The sequence below is a fragment of the Aulonocara stuartgranti genome, assembly GCF_965226115.1.
Source record: "Aulonocara stuartgranti genome assembly, chromosome: 1".
Classification (NCBI taxonomy): domain Eukaryota; kingdom Metazoa; phylum Chordata; class Actinopteri; order Cichliformes; family Cichlidae; genus Aulonocara; species Aulonocara stuartgranti.
Window position 1 is genome coordinate 33,681,431 of NC_138939.1, and position 25,218 is coordinate 33,706,648.

The 25,218-nt window shown below is 41.5% G+C and overlaps 1 protein-coding gene across 2 annotated transcripts in view; it reads right to left on the bottom strand.

Moving 5' to 3' along the window:
- Positions 1-25,218, bottom strand: part of LOC309707913 (protein kinase C-binding protein NELL1-like) — a 310,101-nt gene that overhangs the window by 83,799 nt on the left and 201,084 nt on the right. For both annotated transcript variants that reach the window (XM_082535507.1, XM_082535506.1), the window contains one exon: positions 15,369-15,494. In XM_082535507.1, coding sequence (XP_082391633.1) covers positions 15,369-15,494 — 126 coding nt within the window. The remainder of the gene's footprint in view (positions 1-15,368; positions 15,495-25,218) is intronic.

Here is a 25,218-nt window from a genome sequence, read left to right on the forward strand (position 1 = left end):
ATACATCTGAAATGCAGTGTTTATACAGAAGAAGGACTCACATACAGGAGACCTGGACAAGGCCGTAGATTGTTCCCAACCCATCAGCAGGACTGGTATCTGCTCCTTTGTGCAAGGAGAAACCGCTGCCAGAGATACAGAATGACCTCCCACAGGCCACTGGTTTAACCCAACCAATCAAGCATTCAGAAACATGAGATGTCCTTTAGCAGGCTTGTTCTCTGCTCACCATGCCGCCTGATTGGCATTTCCAAAAGAATACCTGAACTGGCAGGACCACCACTGGCTCTCTGTGCTTTTCACAGATGAGAGCAGGTTCACCCTGCTTACGTGACAGACATGAAAGGGTCCGGAGAAGCTGTTAAGAACGTTGCACTGCCTATAACATCTTTCAACAGTGGGTCCTAGGTTCATCCTGGGGCATGGCATTGCTTTCAACACCACAAGGTTGCACCTGAGACTGCCTGGGTGCTCAGTGATGGTATGGTTCAGCTCTGATAGGAGATCCCCCAGGACACCATCCATTGTCTCGTTAGGAGCTTTACAAACTACCGATTCACATTTTAAGTTGCAACAATGAAATTTCGGTAACATGACCTAGCCTGCCGAATCATTTTTTCACTTTGATTTTTGGGGTGTCTTTAAACTTGGCTCACTGTAGGTTGATAATTTTCATTTCCATCAGACAATGTGGCATCTTTTCATTCCTAAAAATCATTACCCAGTTCACATCAGGATAGATATTCAGCATGATCTTTCCCCCCCTTATTGTGATCTCATTGTGTTTTCTAAGTGTTCCAATACTTTCTTTTTTTCTTAGCAGTTTATATACACGATGAGCCACGTTCTTACTTCAAGACTGAGTGGGCACTGTTCTGCTGCTATGATCTCCAGCATCAAAGACCTTAGACACACTCAGTTGTAATTAGTGTTCACGGTGAAGTGAAAGCCCACAGGCCCTGCTCAAAAAGCTCAACAAATTGACTAAAATTAAGGCTGGCAAACTGTAAGCAAACTAGATCAGGCATAATGTCATTGAGGATATAGTGTGCAGCACAGTTTTACCATATTTTCAAGATTTAAAGATGATTTTGTCACTTTGATAATCAGGTGAGAAGTTTTTCAAATTGTTTTTCTTTTTTGCATTTTATATATTTAGTCTTTATGCTTCAAGCTCGGGTCCTGCGCCAAACCCATGCTTCTGCACAGAGATCTCGGATGTTGTTCCTGGGATCTGCTGGAGACACTCACCTACCTTGGACCACTGTCCTAGTGTCCTATCTAAAAGTGTGCCTTCACCCTCCACATCTTCTCAAGCTCTCAATTCAATTCAATTCAATTCAATTTTATTTATACAAATCACAACAGTTCCCTCAAGGTGCTTTATATTGTAAGGTAGACCCTACAACAGGGGTAGGCAACGCCAGGCCTCGAGTGCCGATGTCCTGCAGGTTTTAGATTTCACCCTGTGTCAACACACCTGAATCAAATGATTAGTCCATTACCAGAGGAGGTCATTTAGCCATTTGAATCAGCTGTGTTTGATCAAGGACACATCTAAAACCTGCAGGACACCGGCACTCGAGGCCTGGCGTTGCCTACCCCTGCCCTACAATAATACATACAGAGAAAAACCCAACCCAACCCAATCATATGACCCCCTATGAGCAGGCACTTTGGTGACAGTGGGAAGGCAAAAACTCCCTTTTAACCGGAAGAAACCTCTGGCAGAACCAGGCTCAGGGAGAGGCGGCCATCTGCAGCGACTGGTTGGGGTGAGAGAAGGACAACAGAACAACAGACATGGTGTGGAAGAGAGCCCTTGGTAGTTCTCGATCTTCTCATGTGCCTTCTTCCTGATGTTGCTATCACTTGTAAATCTACATCTGTCATTTTCCTCTGCTTGTACGCCACTACTATGTCCGGTTGGTTAGCCATCACCAGTTTGCTCGTCTATATCTGGAAGTCCGACAGAATCTTAGCTTGGTCATTATCAACCACCTGAGGAGGCGTGTTTAGGATACCAGCCACTTCTTCTCTCCGGCAGACAATGTCAATAGCAGCTGGATGGTGTAGTGGTAACACTACCCTTTGGTGGTGACCAGGGTGTCTGTATCCAGAAAGGGTGCCTAGGCTAGTAAAACTAACACCTCGTGATTCACTTTTACTTTACATAATAAATTTCTAAAACATGTCCTCATCTCTTAAGCTTCAATCGACACCTCGTTCAGTAATGTCACGCTGAACACTTCAGTAATGTGAAATTTAATGAACAGTGACAGGACCATAAAACAGACCAGAGCATGGCAGAAATTTCAAGGGTTTTTTCATCTTTTTTTTCCTGGCAACACAAAGTCATCAAGCTCACTTTCCGCCTCAGCCTTGCTGCTCACCTTGACAAGATTCGAACTCAGCAGAGATCTGTTCCATGTCACAGGGGGAGAAATATTGACTGCCTGTCATAGCATTTAGCTTTGAAGGACATGGATTCCCTAAAATATGTTGCAGAAAATTCCCCACTTGTCTGTGGTATTCTACCTAGAGTTCAAGAGGCAGTTTACTTTTTAATTACAACTTTTGATACTGCATGCAAGTCATATGTTTTTTTTAAATGATTTCTTGGACTATTACTATTGTTATATTAAATGAAGCAGTTTGTGCACCGTTCCCCTGCTTGGCCTTCAACAGGTTGGGAAATGATGCACAAATAATATTCTTTTTCCATAACTTGTTTTTTTTTAATCTTTTTTTCCATTTCCATTATGCATTACATTCCAGTATAAGACCGGTAATGCATTAGTAGTCCCGATCACTTATGTATTGCAGTATATTACAGTAATGGAAGTTGTACAACCTCTATCCCATTTTCTTTTCTGTCTGTCCTTGTTTCTTTCTCTTGTCTCTTTTCTTATTTTCTCTTGAGGCCAGGTCACTGTTCCCATGCTCTCAAACACAATCAGTATCAAAGTCACTAGTCCATTGACCCCCTCTAATAAACAGGCACCCTCCTTAGGGTCTAAGAGCTGTTTTTCCTTTAGAGGAGGCATGCAGTGGATCAGTTCCCCGTGTGTCTGGTCTAAAGTTATTAAAAACTGCACAACTGTTCTAAAAATCTAGAAAGAAATCATAGTGTATATTATAGTATACACTACACTGGAAACAAATGGTACACCTAAAACACGGCTGCGCAGCCATGGAAACACCACCAAGCTCCTGGCACACAGTTTTTGTGCAGATGTTAATTTCAGAGGTCGTTTGGAACTTTTATCCATTATGCAATGGGACTGAAAAGACTGAATTTAAAGATCAAGAGGTCTGTCCCAGTACTCCCACGTCCATATAGTGTGTCTTCCCCCCCAAATAAAATACACCACTGGTACTTCACTATAATTAATGGGGCTTTAATTTTATTTTCACATCATATAATGTGTTATGCACCTAAGTTGCATTTGCGTGCAATTATTGACCTCTTAGTTTAAAACATAAGTGCTTCACATCATGCTGGATATAGTATGTTTGTGTGCACAATGCACCTGACCGCACAGTTTAAATCCTTTCTGTGCAATAGCAGCAGCTCATAATTGAAATACAACTCCTTTGATACCCAATGAATTACACAGCTAAAGGCAATAAAGACATTCAGGTTGCAATTCACATTAATGAAAGCATGTTCCATTAATGTGCTCTGTCAGTAAACATCCCTCCCATGCATAGTCACAGTCACATATTATTTTACGCAGCTCGGTCTGTATTCAGCCAAGGGAACAGGAAGACAATGCATCAAAGAAGAAGAGACAGTCTTGAGAAAAGGAGCATAACATGATTACAGACATCACTTTGGATGGTTGTACAGTCTGGTGATGAGCAAGAAGAAACGCTCCTTACATTGAACCTTCACGGCGAAGCTAAATATAAACACCAGCTTTCTCAGAGGGAATTACAAATGGATGAAAGTGAGGAGTAAGGGAAACTTTTCTGGCCCCTTCCCTGCTTTCCCAAACTGCGTTTGATGGGCTTATTAAATTGGCTGGTGCCTGGCCAGTTTAACAGCATGACCCCTATTTTTGAACGTTTAATATATACAGGGAGAGTTGCCAAGGTTTTCAGGCTCGTCACACCTGGGCTGCACAATCATTAGATGTATAATTGGAATTCGATTTGATTAAATTTTCATTAAACATGTAATGCATCTTGGGGTGGGGGAGGGAGGGGGGGGATACAGCCTTTTTCATTGCTGGTTTTAGAAGAATATATGTGGCAACTGATGCAAGAAATTAATGGCAGCTTCTTTTGGTCAGCCATACAGCAACAACTGTGCAGATTATGAACAGCAGGATTAAAAAAAAAAAAAAAAACAAGTATTGATTATTAGAGTGCAGATGAGGACAGAAGAGAAATATACGTCTTCATCAGCATGCTGCTTAGCTGATGAAGCTTTTTTTTTTAATGTTATTTAAGTTAATAATGTAAATATAGCACCACTTTTTATAAGATGAAGGAACAATAGGCAGACTAATGATATTGGTGTGATTTTTTAAAAACATACTTATATTAAAAAACTGATAAAAATGTAACAATTTCAAGCTTGAAATCTTTCAAGACTGGAGATTTCTGTAAAGTGGAAATATTATAGTGCTTGCAAGGTCTGCCCTGATTGTTTTAATGTCATTCCAGGCACAGCTTATGCTTCTCAGAGCTGTCATTAGTCGAGATAAATGTTTTCAGATGAGAACAAACAACAAAAATTCATTTAATTTAAACAACAATATAATTTTTAACATAAAAAACATTGTTGCAGCTGAATTTTACTTGTAGTCCTTTTTAAAAAAAACAAAACAAACAAAACCCTTGAGTTATTGGATCTGCCATTATTTACCTCACAGAAGCTAATGTAAATAAATTTAGTGCAACTAACACACTAACCAACCAACCTGATAACATCAAGTTCTCTACTGGCATAAGAGCGCACTCTTCTAAAAACTTTAACTTAAATCCAGCTTCACAGAAACTTTTAAATCTTTGTCAGTTTTTGAGAGCAGGGCTCAATGGTGTACATTGGCCTTTATACATGTACTGTTTCATGTCCACTGCGAGCCTTATCAGCACCTACTTAATGCAGAAAGCAAATCATCTAACACCCAGACATTATAAGTGCAAGTATAACATAATTATAAAGTGGTAAATCATAACATCCTTGTACTAGCAAAACATTTGCGCTCTTGTTCACTTGTGAAGTTAGAACAAATTACCTTAACTATACTCGGTTTTGTTGTTGTGTTTGATTCCATTAGTGCAGCTGGGGTAACAAAGGGATTAGCAGTCATCCATGTTACCAGGACAGAAACAAACCATACGGACTATAATAACCAAAGCAGCCAATCTGTAGCCTAGAAGTGTCACTAGGAACATTTTGTTTGACTGCAATTAGCATGTTTGTGCTCACATTAACCAGCATACAAAAGCAAAGAATGAGCGTGCTGAGAGCTCACAATCAGAGGTGCCCTGAAGGGAAAAAAAAAGACACCACACTCACTTTCTAACTACCTATTTGGTGTTCTAATTACAGCAGGAAAGCCCCTGTTAGCTTAGCACTGAAAGAACATGAAAGTTACTAAAAAGCATAACAGAGACTACAAACAAGGCAACACAGGGACATGGTCAAAGGAATGCCTAGGGTCAGTGATGTTTGTTTATTCATTTTTTTGCAAACTTAAAACTTGTATGGTGATATAATACATGGCGGACACAAGTTAAGACTTTGTGTGTATTTGTGTGTGTAAATATATGCTCACTGGCCACAGTTGAACAGGTACACCCGTTTAACTGACTGTTAATGCAAATATCTAAAGAGCCAGTCATAGAAAGTTGAAGGTGAGCATCATAATGGAGAAGGAAGGTCATTAAAGTGATTTTTATTGTGGCATGGTTGTTAGTGCCAGATGGGTTGGACTCACATACTGATCTATTGGAACTTTCTGACATTACCATCTCTGGGGTTTACAGAGAATGGTATGAAAAAAAAATACATCATCCTCTGCGGACCTGCTCTCTCAGTAAAAATGTTTGTTCATGTAAGAGGTCAGGTCAAGCTGGGAATAGGAAGGCACAGGTAACAACCACTCATTATGACTAAAGTATACACAAGAACATCTCTGAATGCACAACACTGGACAACAGGATTGGAAAAAACATAGTCTGGTCTGATGAGAATTTCTGCTGTGTCATTTGGATGCCAGGGGCAGAATTTGACATAACGAGAAAGCACGAATGGTTCAGGCGGCTGATGGTGCAGTGGTGTGGGGAATATTCTCTTGACGCGCTGAGCATACCACAGTCTACCTGAGATCATATCCATCCCATGGCCTTAATGTACCCGTCTTCCGATGACTGCGTTCACGAGTATAACACACCATGTCTTTAAGCTCACATCCTCTCAAACTGGTTTCCTGAACATGGGAATGGGTTCACTGTACTCAAACAACATCCAAAGTCACCAGATATCAATCCAATAGAGCATCTTTAGGAACTGGAAGTTCACAGCATGGATGTGCAGCCAAGAAATCTGAAGCAACTCCATGATGCTATGCCGTGTCAAGTCAATACTGAAAAAAATCTGTGACGAATGTTTCCAGCACCTTGTTGACAGGAAAAATTAAAGCAGTTTTTTAGGCAAACTTAGTATGTAGGGGCTGGTGAGTGTAAGTACCATGTTACAGCACAGAAACACTGCATACGATCCATGCAAGCAAGTGGGTTAGTGCGGGTACAGCACCTTTTTTAAAACATATGGTTTGACTGACAAGTGATCCCTAAGGTGTGGAGTGTGAACACCAGTGATAATGACAACATTATTTTACAAATCATGCACATATAATCCCTCCTACATCAAATGCCCTTTAAATAGGGACACCAGATGTTATTTTGAACATTCAGGCAGCAGGTAAACATCCCAGACTGCTTTAGGCTGAATACAAACTTCGAGAGGGGAAAGTACAGAAGCCTCACACTTTCTGCCACCTCTCTTTCTCCCTCCATTCTTCCAGTGTTTCTGCAGAGCTGCTTGCTTACTTCTATAGAGGTGAAATCAAGTGGAACCACAATTACCTTGTCCTCCTATTGTTTATATGGTGCTGTTTTCACAAAGGACAATCCCCTCCACCAAGCAGGAGAGAGACAGTTGAGAAAAACGAAAGCAAAAGATTATACATGTTGTGTAAGGGAACTATAGCCAGTGTTCCTCCAAGGAAGGAGCTGCTCATATTGTAATACTAAGGGTGGGGCCTGGAGTAAAGTAAGCTTGTGGTCTGTGGGTGGAAGAAGTTGATTGATGCATCATGTCTGTTGAGACACATGTGATACATCCATGAACTCTGTCCAGAAGCAATGGTAGGAAGAAGCAAACAAACAAACATGCAAGAATGAAGGACATTTTTCATTTGCAGTCCCTCTCTGCCTCATTTCTGCTTGGAAAGTATATCTGGTAATTCCTTTTAGCATTTGTTTATTTTTTAATTCTTTCACCTTCCTGAGAGCTTGACAGCATCTGTAATTAACAGCTCAGTCACACTAGAGTAAAAACAGCAATGCAATCTCATTGTAACTACAAAAAAAATTCATGGATGCAACAACCGCTGGGCAACCACTTGCAACTGTGAGGTGACTGCATGACCTGCATGACTGGTGACTTGCATGACTCGTGTTTCCAAACTTGGACTGGAATCACTTTCAGACAGATTGGAGAAGAACTACGGTTCCCAAGTAGCTAAACTGCCATCCTGCATCAACTACGCCATTACTTAAGGGCGATTGTGGCTCAAGAGTTGGGAGGTTGCCTTGTAATTGGAAGGTTGCCGGTTCGAGCCCTGGCTCAGACAGTCTCGGTCGTTGTGTCCTTGGGCAAGACACGTCACCCGTTGCCTACTGGTGGTACTCAGAGGGCCCGGTGGCGCCAGTGTCCGGCAGCTTCACCTCTGTCAGTGCGCCCCAGGGTGGCTGTGGCTACAATGTAGCTTGCCATCACCAGTGTGTGGATGACTGGATGTGTAAAGCGCTTAGGGGTCCTTAGGGACTAGTAAAGCGCTATACAAATACAGGCCATTTACCATTTTTACTTGCAGAGGGATTTTCCTGAGCGACTTCCTCGCTAGCCAGACTGCATGGTGGTCCTCAATATAATTCAGCTGCTTCTTAAAAAGGAACACATCCACAAACTCTACCAAGCAACTGGTTAAAGCATTTGGCGATTTATTTATCTGCAAATATTTGAAATAATATTTGAAAAGGAGAAACGTATAAATGGTGAAACACTGCCTCCTGTTAGGTGGCGGCTGCATGCAAACAGGAATAGGACCCAAGATGCAGACTCCAAAGACAAACTTAAACCAAAACAGCTTTAATGCTGAACTCAAACATAACATAACTAGAAAAAGGTCAAAAATAAACTAACACCGGCGGATTGACAAAACACACAGCAAAATAAACGGTAGATCGCGACACAGAGAAACACAGGGCTTAAATACACAGAAGGAGCAATCAGGGAATGAATAACAGGAGGGAAACACAGCTGGGGCAAATCAGAACTGACGAGACAAAAGGAAGCGTAAACTGAACACACTGAGATAAGACAGAGACCTTCAAAGTAAAACAGGAAACACATAACACAGACTCACATGCAGGCACTACAGAGGGAACAGAGACGTGGGACCAGGGCAGACACAAACACTGACTGAACACGGGGATATAGGAACTAAGGATACACAGAGACGCGAACTAGACAAGGGGATACAGGTGATAGGGGAGACAGAGCAACTAAAGAAGACAGAGACATAAACCATAAGACAGAACTCAAAGAAACCAAAGACTAAAAAGTATAAATAATATAATAAACTCAAATACCCTGGGTCAACGACCCAGGCATCCTAACAGCCTCCATTATATTTAATAATTGAAGTTCCACAACTGCAAAGATTGAAGCTAATTTGCAGTTTACTGAAAAGCTTGGGTTCACTTTCTCCATGCTAATTGCCTGATAGAATAAAAGACAAGAAAAAAACTGGTTTCCAGTTTTGTGTCTCCTCCTCAATGCAGTTGCAGCAATATCATTACCAAAAACCTTTTAAGATCTAGACACAATGCAGAATAACAATACAGATTCCAGCACAAGCAACCAATTACACAAGCTAAAGTGCAATCACATTAACATTGTGAAATATGAGCAGTCACCACCTTAAGCTGTGAACGCTAACTCTGTTTTACATCCATGCACAAGATCTGACACCCCCGGGGAGAAGCTGAAGGAAAAGCAGGAAGGTTGAAAAGGGAGACAGCGAGACGATTTATCTCTCCCAGCAGATGCAGAGAGTGCTCCTTGGGCTCCCAGTCAGCTGCCAGGACAGTTTACAAGCTGCAAAATGGATTGATTGTCCATGGATCCTTGTCCCTGCGTTACTGCCAACTGCGAGCTAATTAAAGAACACTTTCTCTGGAGGAACACTGAGCAGCAACCAAGCACATTCTATTTACTCTTAAGAAAACATGCTGCCCTAAACAAAAGGATCAATCTGTAGCCTGCAAGACACAAGTTACTACAATGATTTCTTTTTTACTTTGAAATCATACATCTTTAAAACACATAGCAATAGGAAAAACATTCGAGCAAACAGGGATGACACCCATTACCTCGGTATTGTCAGTCTGCCTTTGCAAGTGCATGCAAAATGCACAGGGCAATCTGTAACCTACCTAATGGAAAGAGAGGAACGTTTTAAACAAGCTATGCTAGACCAGTAGTCAGTGCAATGTATACCGTAAAACAGCTTTAAATCTACAGATCTACATTTAAACGGAGCATTTGTGCTGTTAAAAGTGGGCATATATTTTGCTGAAGCTGCTTCCGTACTTTGTCCTGACATATACCTCTGAGAAGGTCGGGGAACAATGCTGTTATATGTTTGTTCATTTTAATCAAAAATATCTAGGGTAGAAAAGCCATTAAATGAATAAATGGCAGCAATCAGCCATTCTTATTCCATCACACGCTGAACTTTAAAGCTTTAAAAAGACAACTGCTGAGGCATTTATCAGTTTGCATTCACTTCTGTGTATGCTTTAATTTCAGATAATGAAGTAAAAGTTTCAGCAGGACAGTTGCAAAGCAGCAGTGCCTGGTGGCTGATGGACACCAACATGCTTTTTTTTTTTTAAATGCATGTGAATCATTAGACCAGCAGCATGAGTCAGTGTGAAAGCTGCAGCAAATATTAAGAGCTACTGACACACATGGGAATCATAGTATTATCTGGACCCAATTACGAGAATCACTCATTCATTTTTATTGTGTACTCTCCTCAAGAGCAAAATGTAAACAAGCGCCTTGACTAGGAGAGAGAGAAATCGAGCTGTGTCAATGTCCATGTCCAACTGGTAGATGGACATTGTCCTTTTCATTATATATATTTACCTGACAGCTACAGACCATTCCATTTTAGTCCTGCTTGACTTATCTGCAGCCTTCGATACTAATGATCATGCTACTTGTATTAACAAACAAAACTGGGTTGGCATCACTGGTAGTGCTCACAAATGATTTTCTTCTACTTATCAAACAGACACTTCAGAATTCATATTAATCAGCGTATGTCCTCATCTGCACTGCTAGTATGTGGAGTCCCCCAGGGCTCAGTCCTTGGACCAATTCCGTTTTCTTTATATGCACCTATGGAATCTCCTACCTATGCAGATGATAAACATTTATAGTTTGGCAGCCTCTCCTGCCTCAAAGAATGTATTCAAAATGCATTCATCTCAATTCCTGTTAAACTGAGGTTCTAGTGCTTGGCCCAGACAATTTCTCTGAGGTTAGTGATGTAATCATCACTCCCCTGACCAATAACATGAACCTTGGTATCTGTTAAAAACCTTGGCATCATCTTTGACCAACACCTGAATTTTGAAAACCAAAGGTCACACAGTCTTGTTTCCTTCATCTCAGAAATATTGTAAAAATCAAACCTTTACTGTCATTCAACCACCTTGAACTTTTTGTTCACACTTTAATTTTCTCCTTGATTACAATAATTCAATTTTCACGTGTGTCTCTCAGTCCTCCATAGCTCGTCTCCAATTAGCAGCCTTGCTGCTGCATTCTGCACTAACAAAAACTAGCAGGCGGTCACATATTATACCTATCCTTGCAATCCTTCACTGGCTTGCAGTGAAATTTAGGATCCACTTTAAAATTCTGCTATTAACATATAAAGCTCTACATGGACAGGCCCCTGCTTATATAACAGAGATTCTAAGACCTTTTCAGTGTAGCCGGCCTTTCCCATCGTCTAAACAGTGTCTCCTAAATGTCATTCGCTTTGATTTTAAAACCAGAGATCATGCTTTTGAGGTTGTTGCGCCCAAACTGCGGAACAGCTTTCCTCAGTGAATCGGTTTGGCTCACTCTGTTATTTCTTTTAAATGACAGCAGAAAACTCATTTTTATAGGTTAGCATTTCCTTAATCTCCCCCCCTTCATTTTTGGCCATAGTTTGCAACAACTTGTTGGAATTCGTGTCTGCCAGCATGGCTGATTATGTGTCTGTTTATGTGCCTGTATGTTTGAACATATACACATATCTTAAATGTGTGGCTTTTATTTGAACTGTGAAGCACTGAACTCTGTTTTGAAAAGTGCTTTACAAATAAAACTATAAAATAAAGTAATACAATTATAGTTATTATCGGTTGTAGATTTATATTTCATGATTTCATGATTTTTCTGTTTATGGTTAGGAAAGAAGCTTTAACCTTTTTACCGTTATGCATAAAATAACATTATATGAATAATCTGGGACATTTTAATTCGTGGATCTCTTTCCGGGAGAACTAAATTCAACAGATGTTACAGAGTCACGAGTACAGTCTGAGTCACCGTCATTTATTTTTGTGTGTTGCTCTTTACTGTATCTTTGCAGCAGACAGACCTGAAAAGGTGGTGAAACAGCAGATCAGACAGCTAGCTGCTTAGTTCAATATCCAGATTGGCAGCATAAACCCCTTGAAATATGGTATGTATTTTAACCATAGTCTATATACTAAATATAGACTGTGACAGCGACCCATTTTTTTTAACTTGACAATGTGAAGCCTCAGCATTAATCTCACCACCACGTTAGTCTTTTGGATCCTGAGGCATGAAATTTAGATGAACAGGTGGATTTCTAAATTATCAGCTAATACTAACAAGCTTGGTTTGTAAGCGGCATTCTGCATGGTTCCAATGACACACTCATATCGGTTATTTAGTGGAAGCTGTGGAAGACCTCCTGTGTGGTACCGGTACCAAAGACCTCCCATCCCAAGGACCTCAGCAGCTACAGGCCGGTAGCCCTGACATCGCATCTGATGAAGACCCTCGAGAGGTTGGTTCTAAACCATCTGCGCCCCCTGGTGAGGTCTTCATTGGATCCACTGCAGTTTGCTTACCAGCCTGGCATTGGGGTGGAGGACGCCATCATCTACCTCCTTCACCGAGCTCTGACTCATCTGGAGAAGCCTGGAAGCACTGTGAGGATCATGTTCTTTTCTCTAGTGCTTTCAACACCATCCAGCCACAACTTCTGAGAGACAAGCTGGAGCTATCGGGAGTGGACCACCCCATGTCCCAGTGGATACTGGACTACCTCACAGAAAACAGTATATGAGGTCACAGGGCTGTGTCTCTGATACGCTGGTCTGCAGTACGGGGGCCCCACAGGGAACTATGCTGGCACCGTTCCTCTTCACCCTCTACACTGCAGACTTCTCCATCAACTCCCCACGCTGCTACCTACAGAAGTTCTCTGACGACTCTGCCATAGTCGGCCTCATCACAGGTGAGGACGACTCAGAGTACAGACAGTGGACTCTGGACTTTGTTGACTGGTGTCAGCAGAACCACCTGCTGATCAACGCCGGGAAAACGAAGTTGATGGTGGACCTCCGGAGACGCAGACCCACCACACTGACACCGGTGAACATCCATGGAGTGGACATTGAGATAGTGGACTCTTATAGGTACCTGGGTGTTCACCTGAATAATAAGCTAGACTGGAGCCACAACACTGATACTCTGTACAGGAAGGGCCAGAGCAGACTCTACCTACTGAGGCGGCTGAGGTCATTTGGAGTCCAGGGAGCACTTTTAAAGACCTTCCATGACTCTGTGGTGGCCAGTAGCAGTTTTAGATACGGGCGACATGGGCGGTTGCCCGGGGCGGCATCGTGGTGGGGGGTGGCATCACGGGCATCGGCAAAACAAAAAAAAAATGCTCGTACTTATGCTGCCCCAACGTCAGCCAGCGCATATTAGGAATGGTATAGGCTCCGATCGGTTTTCTATTGCCCATTTGCTGGGAGTAAGGGCGCCCTTCGTTTGCGAGGTGCGCCTGCTGCTTGCGGCGCAGAGAGGAGAGGGCGGGGCGGCGGGGGATTCTCTGATCGGCTGGAGCAGCATCTAATAACCAACTCGCAAAGCAAAGCAAAACAAAATAAAAACAAACCAACAAACACGAAAACACGAGACATTATAATACAGACTTATAATTTGCACCGATGTATTTTTGAAATTCTATACACGAAAAGTGAGCGTGAGAGCCCTCGGCGCGCCTGCTTGCTGCTGAAGTCAAAGTAAACTTTATTGTCATCTCCGCTACAGTCCAGTATATAGAGAGACGAGACGTGCTGCTTCCAAATAGAGCCCTGGACCCATTGCAGGTGGTGGGAGACAGAAGGACTCTGGCCAAAATAACATCTCTGATGGACACAGTCTCCCACCCCATTCATGTAGATGTTGCTGAACTGCAGAGCTCCTTCAGTGACAGACTGCTGCATTCTAGATGCACGAAGGAGCGTTTCCGCAGGTCCTTCTTCCCTGCAGCTGTCAAACTGTACAATCAGAACTGCTCCCAACAAACATAGATGTTTACATCTGCGCTGTAACTGCAATAAGTTAATTAACCGATTCGCACTACAACCTGGTTTGCCTCTTATCTGTAGTTATTTTTATTTAATTTAATAACTGTACAGTACTCTGTATATAGTAACCATTGTCCTTAATGTAAATATGTAACAAAAATTGTGTATGTTTCTGTTCTGTGTCCTGTGTACGCTTTGTTTGTATATGTGTCTTTTTGGCTGCTGTTACAACCAAATTTCCCCTTGTGGGACAATTAAAGGACTAAAGGATTATTCTTAGTCCAGAGTAACATGCTAGTTAAATGCCAGAATTTCCATCACTTTTTGGGATTGGCCAAATTAAACAGCAGGTCATATTATTTGTCATATAATTTAACTTCCCAGAAAGGAACACGCAGCACAGACACAGAATAGATGCAGTTCAGTGAGTCCAATTACCAGAGGTGAGGCCTAGCAGGCAACACTCAGCTGTCTGTGTCGGGACATCTGCCAATCAAAGTGACATCCAACTAGATGGTGAGGAATTTATGGATGAATTAGAAAAACAAAACAAAACAACTAAACATCCCCACTGTTGTTGTTATAAACTGGGAAACTATCCACAGAGGATAGTCTGTACTGGGCTGTAAACATGCTTTTTATAATGGTGCATTTTAGCACAGGAGTGTATGGGACTCTACTCATTAGGTAAACCTAGCATACCACAAGTCAGCCAGTATTACAGCCAGGGGTAGGTACTGGGGTGGGTGAAAATGATTAGCAGTGAGTGTATTAGCATACATACGGATTTGCATTAAATACAATATCTAGTTAAGACTGAAAGTAAGGCGTATCTTGAGAGATATATATTTGCATATATCTGGTCGTAAAGAACTGCACTGAATACTATCAGGATGATCAGTTATCCATAAGTTGCTGACACTGTAAACCAAAATGGCTGCCTGCTTGTGGTGCTAAGAGAAAGTTGCATGATTAGGGGAATTTCCTGGCTCCATCCTCTGGTTACTTAGAATCCCTGTGCAAACCTTTAGGGCAATCTATCCAAATTTTCAATTAACAAAGCCAACAGACCACACAACATTGCCACAGATCCCATTGGCAAGACTGCAATAAATGAAAGAAAGTAGTCATAACCACTTACAACTTGCTATTTGCTACAGGTCAGGTGATTTTTTTTCTTTTATCTCACAAGCCAAAGGAAAACTGTCAGCTAGCTCCACTGCCATCGCACATTACACCCTGGATAACTCTTGTTTGATCCGTGCTCAACAAGTCAATTGCAAAGATGCTTTAATTTCTAAAACAAAAAACTTTCCTTATAACTCAGAAATTATGAAGTCATTAAACACCGGTACACTACTGGTCAGTTTTGATGACAGTCCTTAATGTGAGTCAGTGACATATTTCCATGCATGCAGACGCACCAGTGCAAGAGTACTCGTCCACTCTGGTGAAGCCTGGTAGACAGTCACAGCGATGGCTGCCGGGCAGGTTGACGCACACCGTGTTGGACTGGCAGTAGTGCATCTGCGTCGCGCACTCATCAATATCTGAGGACAAAGAGAGAATATGCAGTGGGTTAATAATTCTTTAGGCTTCTTTAAAGACACACCTACTCCTTTGGAACTAACAAGTAAATTGCTTTTAATCACCTCCCAAAGGAAAGGTGTCTGAGCCCCATCTTGATGCACAAGTTATTAATTAGAGTTTTGCACAACCAAAACTGCACCCACCGAAAAACCTCAGACAAACAAAGACGCTTAAATTTAAGTACTGCTTGTATGGTTTAAATGGAACGGTCATGTTGTCATGCTCTCTCTCAATGGAGAGAGAGAGAGCATGACAACTGACTGTGAATCGAGCACACCAGAAGCAATCTCAACAAGGAGGAGAAAGGAAAGGAAAAGGCTGATGAGATAAGGACATATCAACTGAAGAGGACAGAGGAGAGCAGGGAGTACAGCATCTTTGCTGACATCTATTATGTGGAGCTAATATCATGATATATTACGTCTTCTCTTCACACACACAGGCTCTCTCCTCCTAATGTAGCTTGAAAGACATCGTATGAGCACTAAAACATGGAGCTCGGGGAAGCATTAGCAGAGCTGGATGACTGCTGATGAAATGGGATTGGAAACACACAAGGGAGGCGTTATGCAGAAGGGAGCCCTAAATTTGCGCGCGTGCGTTTGTACAGTGCCGAGTATTTATGCGGATGTGAGCAGAAGAGAACCGGTTTCCCGAGGCTAACAGGCCTTTCCACCACTTAAGGGAAGGAGAGCGTGAGGACAGCATTTCCATATCCTCTCCTTGGATAAATACATTCCAGCCTCGAGGTGTTCAGCTCACTCTTTCCCCTTACAATAGAATGAATGCGTATGAAGTATGTAATTGCCTTACATGCAACACCCATAAGGTTTTTTTCTCGGTGAGTTTTTCATCCTTGGAGAGTGCACAGTAGGAGTGTTAAATTCCACAAAGAGAGGCCGATCATGTATTCAGGCATATAAAGGCTCGCCGGCCTTCGGTGTTAAAAAAAGCATTGATCTCCTGCATCAAAAACATGGAACTTAATTGAGCGACAGCACCCAAATCTAATTTTCATCTTGTCCTGAAGCACTGCTCCGCCTAAAAAGCTTACTCATTTGATTAACCTTTATTGGCAAAAGGTGCCAAACTGTTGTTCAAAGGTTGATGACAGCCGACACGGAGACTCAATAACTCAAAGTCGAGCACTCGCTGCTTTTGTTTCGCTTTCGCTTAAAGCAAGACGACCCTCTGGTGTCAAGCCTGAGGCAAGACTTTTCTGTTGTTTTAAGGCCCTGCATCCCCTGTGTTTGGAAAAGTCTGTGTGTGTATTCGCCCTCTGCTGCCTCCTCTGGGAGCATTGTTGCAGGTGAGGTCTGCTGACAGAACTGAAACTGTCATTTCACAGCGGGGGGATGGAGGAGAAGCGGTTCGTTTTTCTGTTCGTTTTTTGCCAGAGTGTATGTGTGTGTGTGTTTCTCTTTGCCTCTCTTCTCCCTCCCCACACCCCCATCTCTCTGCCCCAGACACCACACCCCACCTCCACCCTTTCCCTTCCCAATATGAGCTCACTTTCTTCATCTCTCTGCTGCTTTATTCATGCTGTGATGTAGGTCAGGGCTGGGTAGGGGAACAGCTAAAAATAAGGCAGGATAGGACTGTGCGCATCCATGAGTGTGCGCGTGCTTGTTTACGTTAGCTCATTTCTTTTTTGTGTACTTATGTGTGTCTGGGAGAGAGATGGGTAAAAATGAGGGTGCTGTGTGCTTGGATGCTGTGAGACAGAAAGAGAGAAGAACCTTGTTCTTTTGCTGTCGTCTGTATATGTGTGCGCACTACTAGATTCATCACCTCTTACTGTAGGGGTCAATGGAAACAGCTTTCTATGTTACAACAATATTGTTTCTTCTTGATGGAAACTCCTTTATTTCCTTTACCCAGATACTCACAGATTGTGTGAATGCATTACTGAAGGTGTCTGTAAATGCAAGCTTATAGGACTCAGCCACTGCAGCTGATCAGTCACTTTTATTTTCTCTGTTTGAAGTCCATGAGATGAAGCTGCTGCTACAGCCTCTGAATGAAACAGAGATGGAAATAAATTTTGAGATAAGTCCCTTTGACTTCAAAAGTGACTGTCAGCAAATGTGAGACTTGCTTGGTGCTTGGTGGAGAAAGTGCCCTTGTGTGTGCCTTCACCAGTGAATGTTTTTTCAGTGTTTTACATCCAGCAAACTTTGAATTGTTACTCAATTAAATTTTCAGGTTTGCACACTGACTATCACTCAGCACTAGGCCTTACATTTTTAAAGAGGGATAGAGTTCAGTTAAATGGGTTGTAAAGGATGAAAGGCCTTCTCAGGTATTGTTCTTTTAATCCAGATCACTGTTTAGCTAAGCAGTAATACAGCTTTTATGGAAAAACTCTTTATATCAAACAATTCACAACCTAAGTTCAACTTATAAATGGGGTATTTGGGTAAAATACACTGTATTAGACAGTGTCATGTGGTTCATCTCACATTTGAACCTTGCCCTATTACAGTCGTGTGAAAAATAATGTTTTCAAAGAAGTCTATAAACCCCTGTGAAAATTGAAGCATACCCCATGATTCATTAACTTGGAGCAATAGAAGGAAGTAATCGTTTTCAGTATGACTATCAGTCTCTCACATCATTGTGATGCAATTTTGGCCCACTCTTTTTCACAACGTTGCTTCCATTCATTGAAGTTTGGGGGCATTGATTTATGCACAGCTCACTCGAAGGTTCAGTTGTATCATTTCAGTTGGGTTGAGCCTGGACTTTGGGCCATTGCAGCACATCCTTGTCTTTTTCAGCCCTTCTTTTGCAGAGTTGCTTCCATGTTTGTGATCATTATGCTGTCATGTGACCGAGTTTCAACCAAGCATTAGCCGTCGGAAAAAAATCACCTCACATTCAACTCTAGGATCTAAAGGAGCTCATTAAGTCAACTCAACGACTGCAAAGTGTCTAGGTCCCAAATCATCACCCCTCTGCCACCATGATATAAGGTGTATAGAGAGCTTTAACATTTAACATGCTAACTGAGGTCTGTAGAGTCTGAGATGTAGTTTGTGTTTTTTTTTTTTTTGCAGTTTATGTGAACATTGCACAGTCTGACCTTGGGGTGAATGTGCACTTCTGATTGTGGCATTATGTAAACACACACCTGAAGCCTCCAAACTGCCAAAATATCTCTTTCTTTAAAAGGTGGCAACGCTGATGATCAGCTAACCAAGTGCATTTGATTATCAGCGCCTGGCTGCTACTTACTCTCTTACTCTTCCTGCAGAAGAAGAAAGGGTGCTCTCAGTTCTCATTCAAAAAGTATGTTTTCAAAGGCAGACACCACTATATGTATATGTTTTGTATTTGAATCTGTACGTTGTTTACACTGTGTCCTTTATGTCATGTAGCTCAGCTCACATATGAACTTTGTGCTATTCCAGTCGTGTGAAAAAGAAGTCTATGTATCATTTCATTTGTATTTCCTACTTTCCTGTCTTTTGATGCGAATGGAGGGTTAACCGTTCCTATTGTGAGCAGTTGTTTTGTGCTTATGCTCTATTTCAGATGGCACTAGCTAGCGTGAAACAGAATGACAAATGGAACAATGTTGTCATGTTTTGTGTTGAAGATTTGCCAGAGAAAATCTAGAGAATTTTCTCCAACGCTTTTATCCCAGTGTACTTTATACCCAACCAAATAGATTTAAAAAAAAGTAGTGGTGAGGTGGCTAGTGTAGTGAGGAGTGCATGGATCTCTACAGAGGAGAAACCAAACACACTCCACAAAATAGAGCCAATGCAACAGGACAAGACTCAGCTGCACACCTGCACTCTTAAGGATGTCAATGTTCACATTTTGCCCTGAGAAGACTTGAAAGGGTTGAAAGAGGACTAAAAGAGGCCATCTATGTCCACTGCGAACGACAATCTTTGCACAGAAGTGGTGGCTTACATGACCAGCTATCAGACATCTTGAGAACCTTTCTTGGGTATTTCAGCCTCACATTCACACTTTTCGCTCTGTTGATCTTCTGTTGAATAGGCCACATTATAAGCTCTGGGGAGGCCTCACAGTGGCTTCAACCCTTAAGCCTGGGTAATAGTGATGAGCAACGCGTTTTTTCACACCTTGGCTCATTTAATGACTCGCACTATCAGGTCATCGACCAACTCCAAAGGGGACAACCTCCGCTAAGGTCAAACACCTGGGTCTCTCAACCTTTTGTATTCCAAAACTGAAAAAGCCTCTTGAATAAGAGGTTACCCTTTTTCCAGCTCTTACAGCTTTATTCCAGATTTTTTACTGTTGTTTTTGAGGTTTTTTGTCTTAAAAGAAAATCAAAAAATATTGAAGAGTCCAAAAAGAAGAAATTAATAATAAACATTTTACCACAGAAACAGAATTTAAGAGCAAATACAGCAAAAGGAAAAATCATATCAGTAACTCAGTGGTAAATGGTAAATGGCCTGCATTTGTATAGCGCTTTTCTAGTCCATAGGACCCCAAAGCGCTTTACACTACATTCAGTCATTCACCCATTCACACACACATTCACACACTGGCAATAGCAAGCTACATTGTAGCCACAGCTGCCCTGGGGCAATAAGTAAATAATAAAGTGTATAAATGTAACTTAGAAAATTATAATAAAATTATATTATTGTGTTTTGACACATGCCATTTTATCTCAGTTTTGCCAGTTTAGCTCTATAGATCAGCAACAATCATCTCCAGACATGGTTAGCAGTGTAATATCGACATGAATATATCCACAGATCCAAGTTACAGTTCAGATTATTCATGTCACCACTAATTCATGTGATCAACTTAAGAGCAAGAGCTGAGAGCTCTTTTTTAAATAACTTAGAATAGAATAGAATAGAATAGAATAGAATAGAATTCAACGTTATTGTCATTGCACATGCACAGGTACAGGGCAACGAAATGTAGTTTGCATCCATCCAGAAGTGCTTTAGTGATATAGATATATTACAATATATATTAGCAATAATATAGATATGTAAGTATATTACAGAAATGGGTCTATTATGGTATGTTACAATGTACACGGTATGAAGTATGTCATTCTATAACTATAAGTATGTACAGGCTGTAGTGAGTACAAGCTATGTACAGGATATGAACAGGATATAAATATGAAAAACTATACAGAATATGAAATAAATAACTTTACAGAAATCTGAGATATACAGCTATACAGAAATGGGAACTATGCAAGTTGTAGTAGTTAAAGGGTTGTAGGGTTAAAAATTATCGTATGTACAGAATGATTATTTACACAGAGCCATACAGTAGTGCAGTTAAGATAAGTGAGGGTGTAGATAGTTTCTACAGAGGCTATATAAAGTGCTAGTGGTTGTGAGTGGTGGTTCAGTCCATGTTATTATTGTGTGTTAATAGGAACTGTTTCCTTCCTTCCTTGAAATCATCATCCTTCTAGATAAACTCTCATCACTGTCTCAGCTGGTTGCCTTCTTACACAATAACACACCTACATCTGCATTCCCCCGTTCTTTGACCTTTCTCTCATCCTCAATCTATTCTCTTCCACAACGAACTGAATCTCAGTCTGCAATTACACACCATGATAATTGAGACTTGCACGGGGCTTTGCTTTCCGCACACAGACATGTGCTCAAACGTTAAATGGGATGTTTTGTTTATTTTTTCTATGATGCACTTGGTGTAAACAGCTAAGCATTTTTCTTGTTTATTTTCACAGTGAGAAAATAAGGGTTTCCAATAATAGGCACCTCTACAGAAATTATTACGCTTGTATGCAAGTGTCAGTCACTGCACAGCACATGCATAGCGTAAATCAGGACTAAGATTAAAACTCTCAAGTTATGCCAACAGTTTGGAGGCCAGCTCACTTGCTTGCTCGCTTGTTACTCACAGTTGGATGAGAGGATCATCATCCGTTTTGCCTCGGTGCAGGTCCAGATCAAGATCTGCTTGTTGTGCCATAAGAAAAAAAATTGCCCTCAACTCAGACAATAATTCCACACAAACGCTAGTGTTACCTTAGACAGGTTGAGCACTTGACACGTGTAAAGCAATTTGCCATGTTAAATACTGTTAAGACAGACATGGCTTCATTGTGTTACAATAAATATGAAGTTTTTAATATGAATAGTCCCTGCAGCCCACCAGGAAGTTCCCCATCTCCTGGAGTGTGACCCCTGTTCCCATGACCATTCACTTTCTTTAACACTAATCTTTGTTGCTGTTGCTGGAGCCTGGTAACACATGGCCAGTGACCAGACTCTTTAGTGTCTTACCTTTTTGTGCTTTATAATTATAGAATAATTATCAACCATTCCACCAATCTCAGTTACTCCTGCTTGTAATCTCCTGCATAAATAGCATTCTTGTAGATGTCTCTGGGTTGGTTCATCTACTTACACCCACTCTTCTGTGACTGGAAACCCACCCAACATCAGGATACTTAATAAATACACCACCACAGCAAACTGAGAGACAGGCCTTGGAGTCATTTCTTCAACAGCTGCCAATCTCTTCCTGTGTGCATGCCCATTTGTACTTTAAATAAAAGCCGTTTCATGTTACAGATTAAGTTCTGTCCCTCGTTTAAGCAGAAACATCATTCTGAATCAGACTTTACCACTCAACTGTTGTGTAGCTTACAAATACAAGTTGTTGCACCCACATACAGTATGTGCAGCAGACTGCAGAGCATCAGCAGTTATTGACACAAATTTGCAAATGCAGAGAAACGCGTCTCTCCTGTATTGCAGCACTTTGAATAATGTGCTTCTGAACCTCAAGAAAAGTTTAGTTGAACTCAGAACCTTCATTTTTGCTGCTTTGTTAGTCTATCGCACAATAAGCTGGGGTCATGTCTACATGGTGCCAACACAGACTCCATTACATTGCTCACAGATTTAGATACGCTCAGCTTGAGTGATGGCATGTCGTTGTTCAGCTTTAGTTGATGCTGTCTGAAATGTAACTTTCTTTTTCTCTACTTTTTCCTGGGGACATTTACTTTTTATTGTGTGTCAAGTGACAGACGGGTAGCAGAGAATAATGTAATGCATTTCGGATATGAAAACTCAGCACAAGAATATAAGGATAAGAAAAAAGCCTTCTCTTTCATTCCCGTGATGGACATTTATCCCTGTGTGAGCAATATTTCACACTGTAAGTATAAATGGCACTAAAATGGCCTCCTCTGAAGAAAAAAACATAATCTCAGCCAGCAATTATGCACTACGATAATTGAGTCTTATGCGCAGTATTGCTTTCCACAACTTCAACTTGTGAAGGAGGAAAGCGAGCCTGAATATCTCCCAATATGCTCCATTTTTCCCTTCTGCAGCAGGAACTTAGACCAGTGGCACAAACTTGAAAAGACCTGCATTGTCATCTTTCACCATGGACTGAAATTATTTTCCTCAAAGGGGGCATGCAGAGACCTCAGGTGGCTGAATTCAATAACTAAAACCTATTATCTCTTTGTGGCGCAAACAAACCAAACACACAAAACAACAATCAACATGCAGCACAGGACTGCACCTTTCTGATGCTGCCCGTCTCCTGTGGGTGTCAAAACTACCGGTGCATTTAATTAGAGCACCTTTAGAGAACAGCAGCCCTTATCACAGAAGCCCTTGTCCTTCTAGAAGACGCACAGAGCAGGAAGCGCTCTGGCTGAGCAGATTAGAGCTTGTCCAGGAACATGCTGTTTGCATTGTCTGGCAGGGAAAAGCTCGTGAGAAGGAGAACTGAATGGAAAGGTTCTCTATCAAAAGAAGGAAATGGTGTGAGAAAGGTGCTTTCATCTGTCTGTCATTCTGCAGCACCAACAAGAAGCTGCCACTCATTGAGCTGCACACTGACAAACTTTTAGACAGACACAGTGAAAACTGAAACTGTGACAGAGTCCTTCTCTTCTGTCAGACAGAGCAGAACAGTTTACCTGGATGACAGGTGCTGTGTGTGCGTGTGCAGGATGTTCTCACAGGTACACTTACTGCAAAGCTCAGAAAGGTACACCTGGGTGCCCGCTAACTGATATAAATCCATATCTCCATCAGTAGGAGGCAGCGCAGTGTGTGCCTTCCCTCGCAGTTTAACAGATTACCGCACAGTTGAAGTCTTTTTTATTACAAGTCAAATCAAAAAAGGAACACAGAATTGACTTTGTTGAAGCAGAGTTGTGCTGTATATATCACAGGGGACAAACAATCCACTGTGGTAGCCTTTTGATGTTTTATGATGACAGATTGGGTCCATCCAGCAATCAAACAATGTTCACCCAGTAATTGCATCTGTAACAGGAAAATATTCTTTACTATTAACTATTAGTTTACTGAATATAAAAAAACATGTATTTTTTAATCTAGCATTTAATTAAGTAAAACATACAGTTTACAGTCTTTATAATCTGCACAAAACTGCACATCCAGGTCAAAGACTTCCTTCAACTGCTACGATCAAGAAAAAGTCACAATATAAGTTCCCCAACCACTCTAAACATCCTATTTTTTTGGACAAAATAGAGTTTCCTCTCTTGGAACCCCCATCCAGAAGAGATCCAAATTCAATCGCACATGCTGGGGAAAAAAGAAAAGATCCACTGAACTGTCCATGGACTCTATCTCAGTTCCGAGGAGGAAGTCAGTCACATAAAACATAAAACTCACTTTTGGCTTTTTCTCAAACACCTCCCACCAACTGATGCAGATATCATATTGAGCATGTTAGATATTGGATCTTTGTTTACTAATATTACCCAGGAGCAAGGCCTTGAGTCTGTGGGACATTTTCTTGACACTAAACCTACAAAATTACCATCTACCTCTTTCTTTATAACCTGGCTACTTTATATATATATATATATATATATATATATATTAGGGGTGCAACGATATTCGTATCGATATTGAACCGTTCGATACAGTGCTTTCGGTTCGGTATGCATATGTATCGAACAGTACAACATTTGTAATTTATTTTATCAACTTTCCTTCTGACGATGCTGTCTGTGTTGAGCGCTCAGTGAATCTGCGTTCGACTGCTCCGCCTAGGCTGCACTGTCGAGCGCAGATCCACTGAGTGCTCAACACAGACAGCATAGTCAGAAGGAAGAGCGCAGGGCAAGCTAGCAAGACAGAAGTTAAGCTCTCCTTGCAACATGGACCTCCCCCACCCTCATTCAGATCTGGCGTTTGGAATTATTTTGGTTTTTATGTGACGTATGACCCTGAAGCTAAGCGAGTCATGGACTAAAGTAAAACAGTATGTTGGATGTGCCATGCAATGCTCAATTACATGGGTGGGAACTAGTGTGTTAGCGCAGTTAGCTCGTTAACGTGTTGGCTGTCTAGCCCCATGCACGGGGCGATCGGCGGTAGCTCGTTAACGGAGATTTGCCGTGTTGTGGCGTTAAGGTCATTTCAACAAGATTAACCTGAAAGCACTAGTGGGAACACAACGAATATGACTGCACATTTACATCCTAGTGCAAAGACAAAAACAGCAAGCATGCTACTAACTTTAGCCGAGTCATTTAGACAGCTGTTAGCACATGATTCTCCTTATGCTGCTGAGAATATAGCCCAGAAGAAGCGGATAGTATAGCTTTTATTTTGGAAAGAGACATTTCTCTGTAATAAACTCTCTTTTCCAAAGATGAGTGATTCCTCAATCAGATACAGGGCTTGC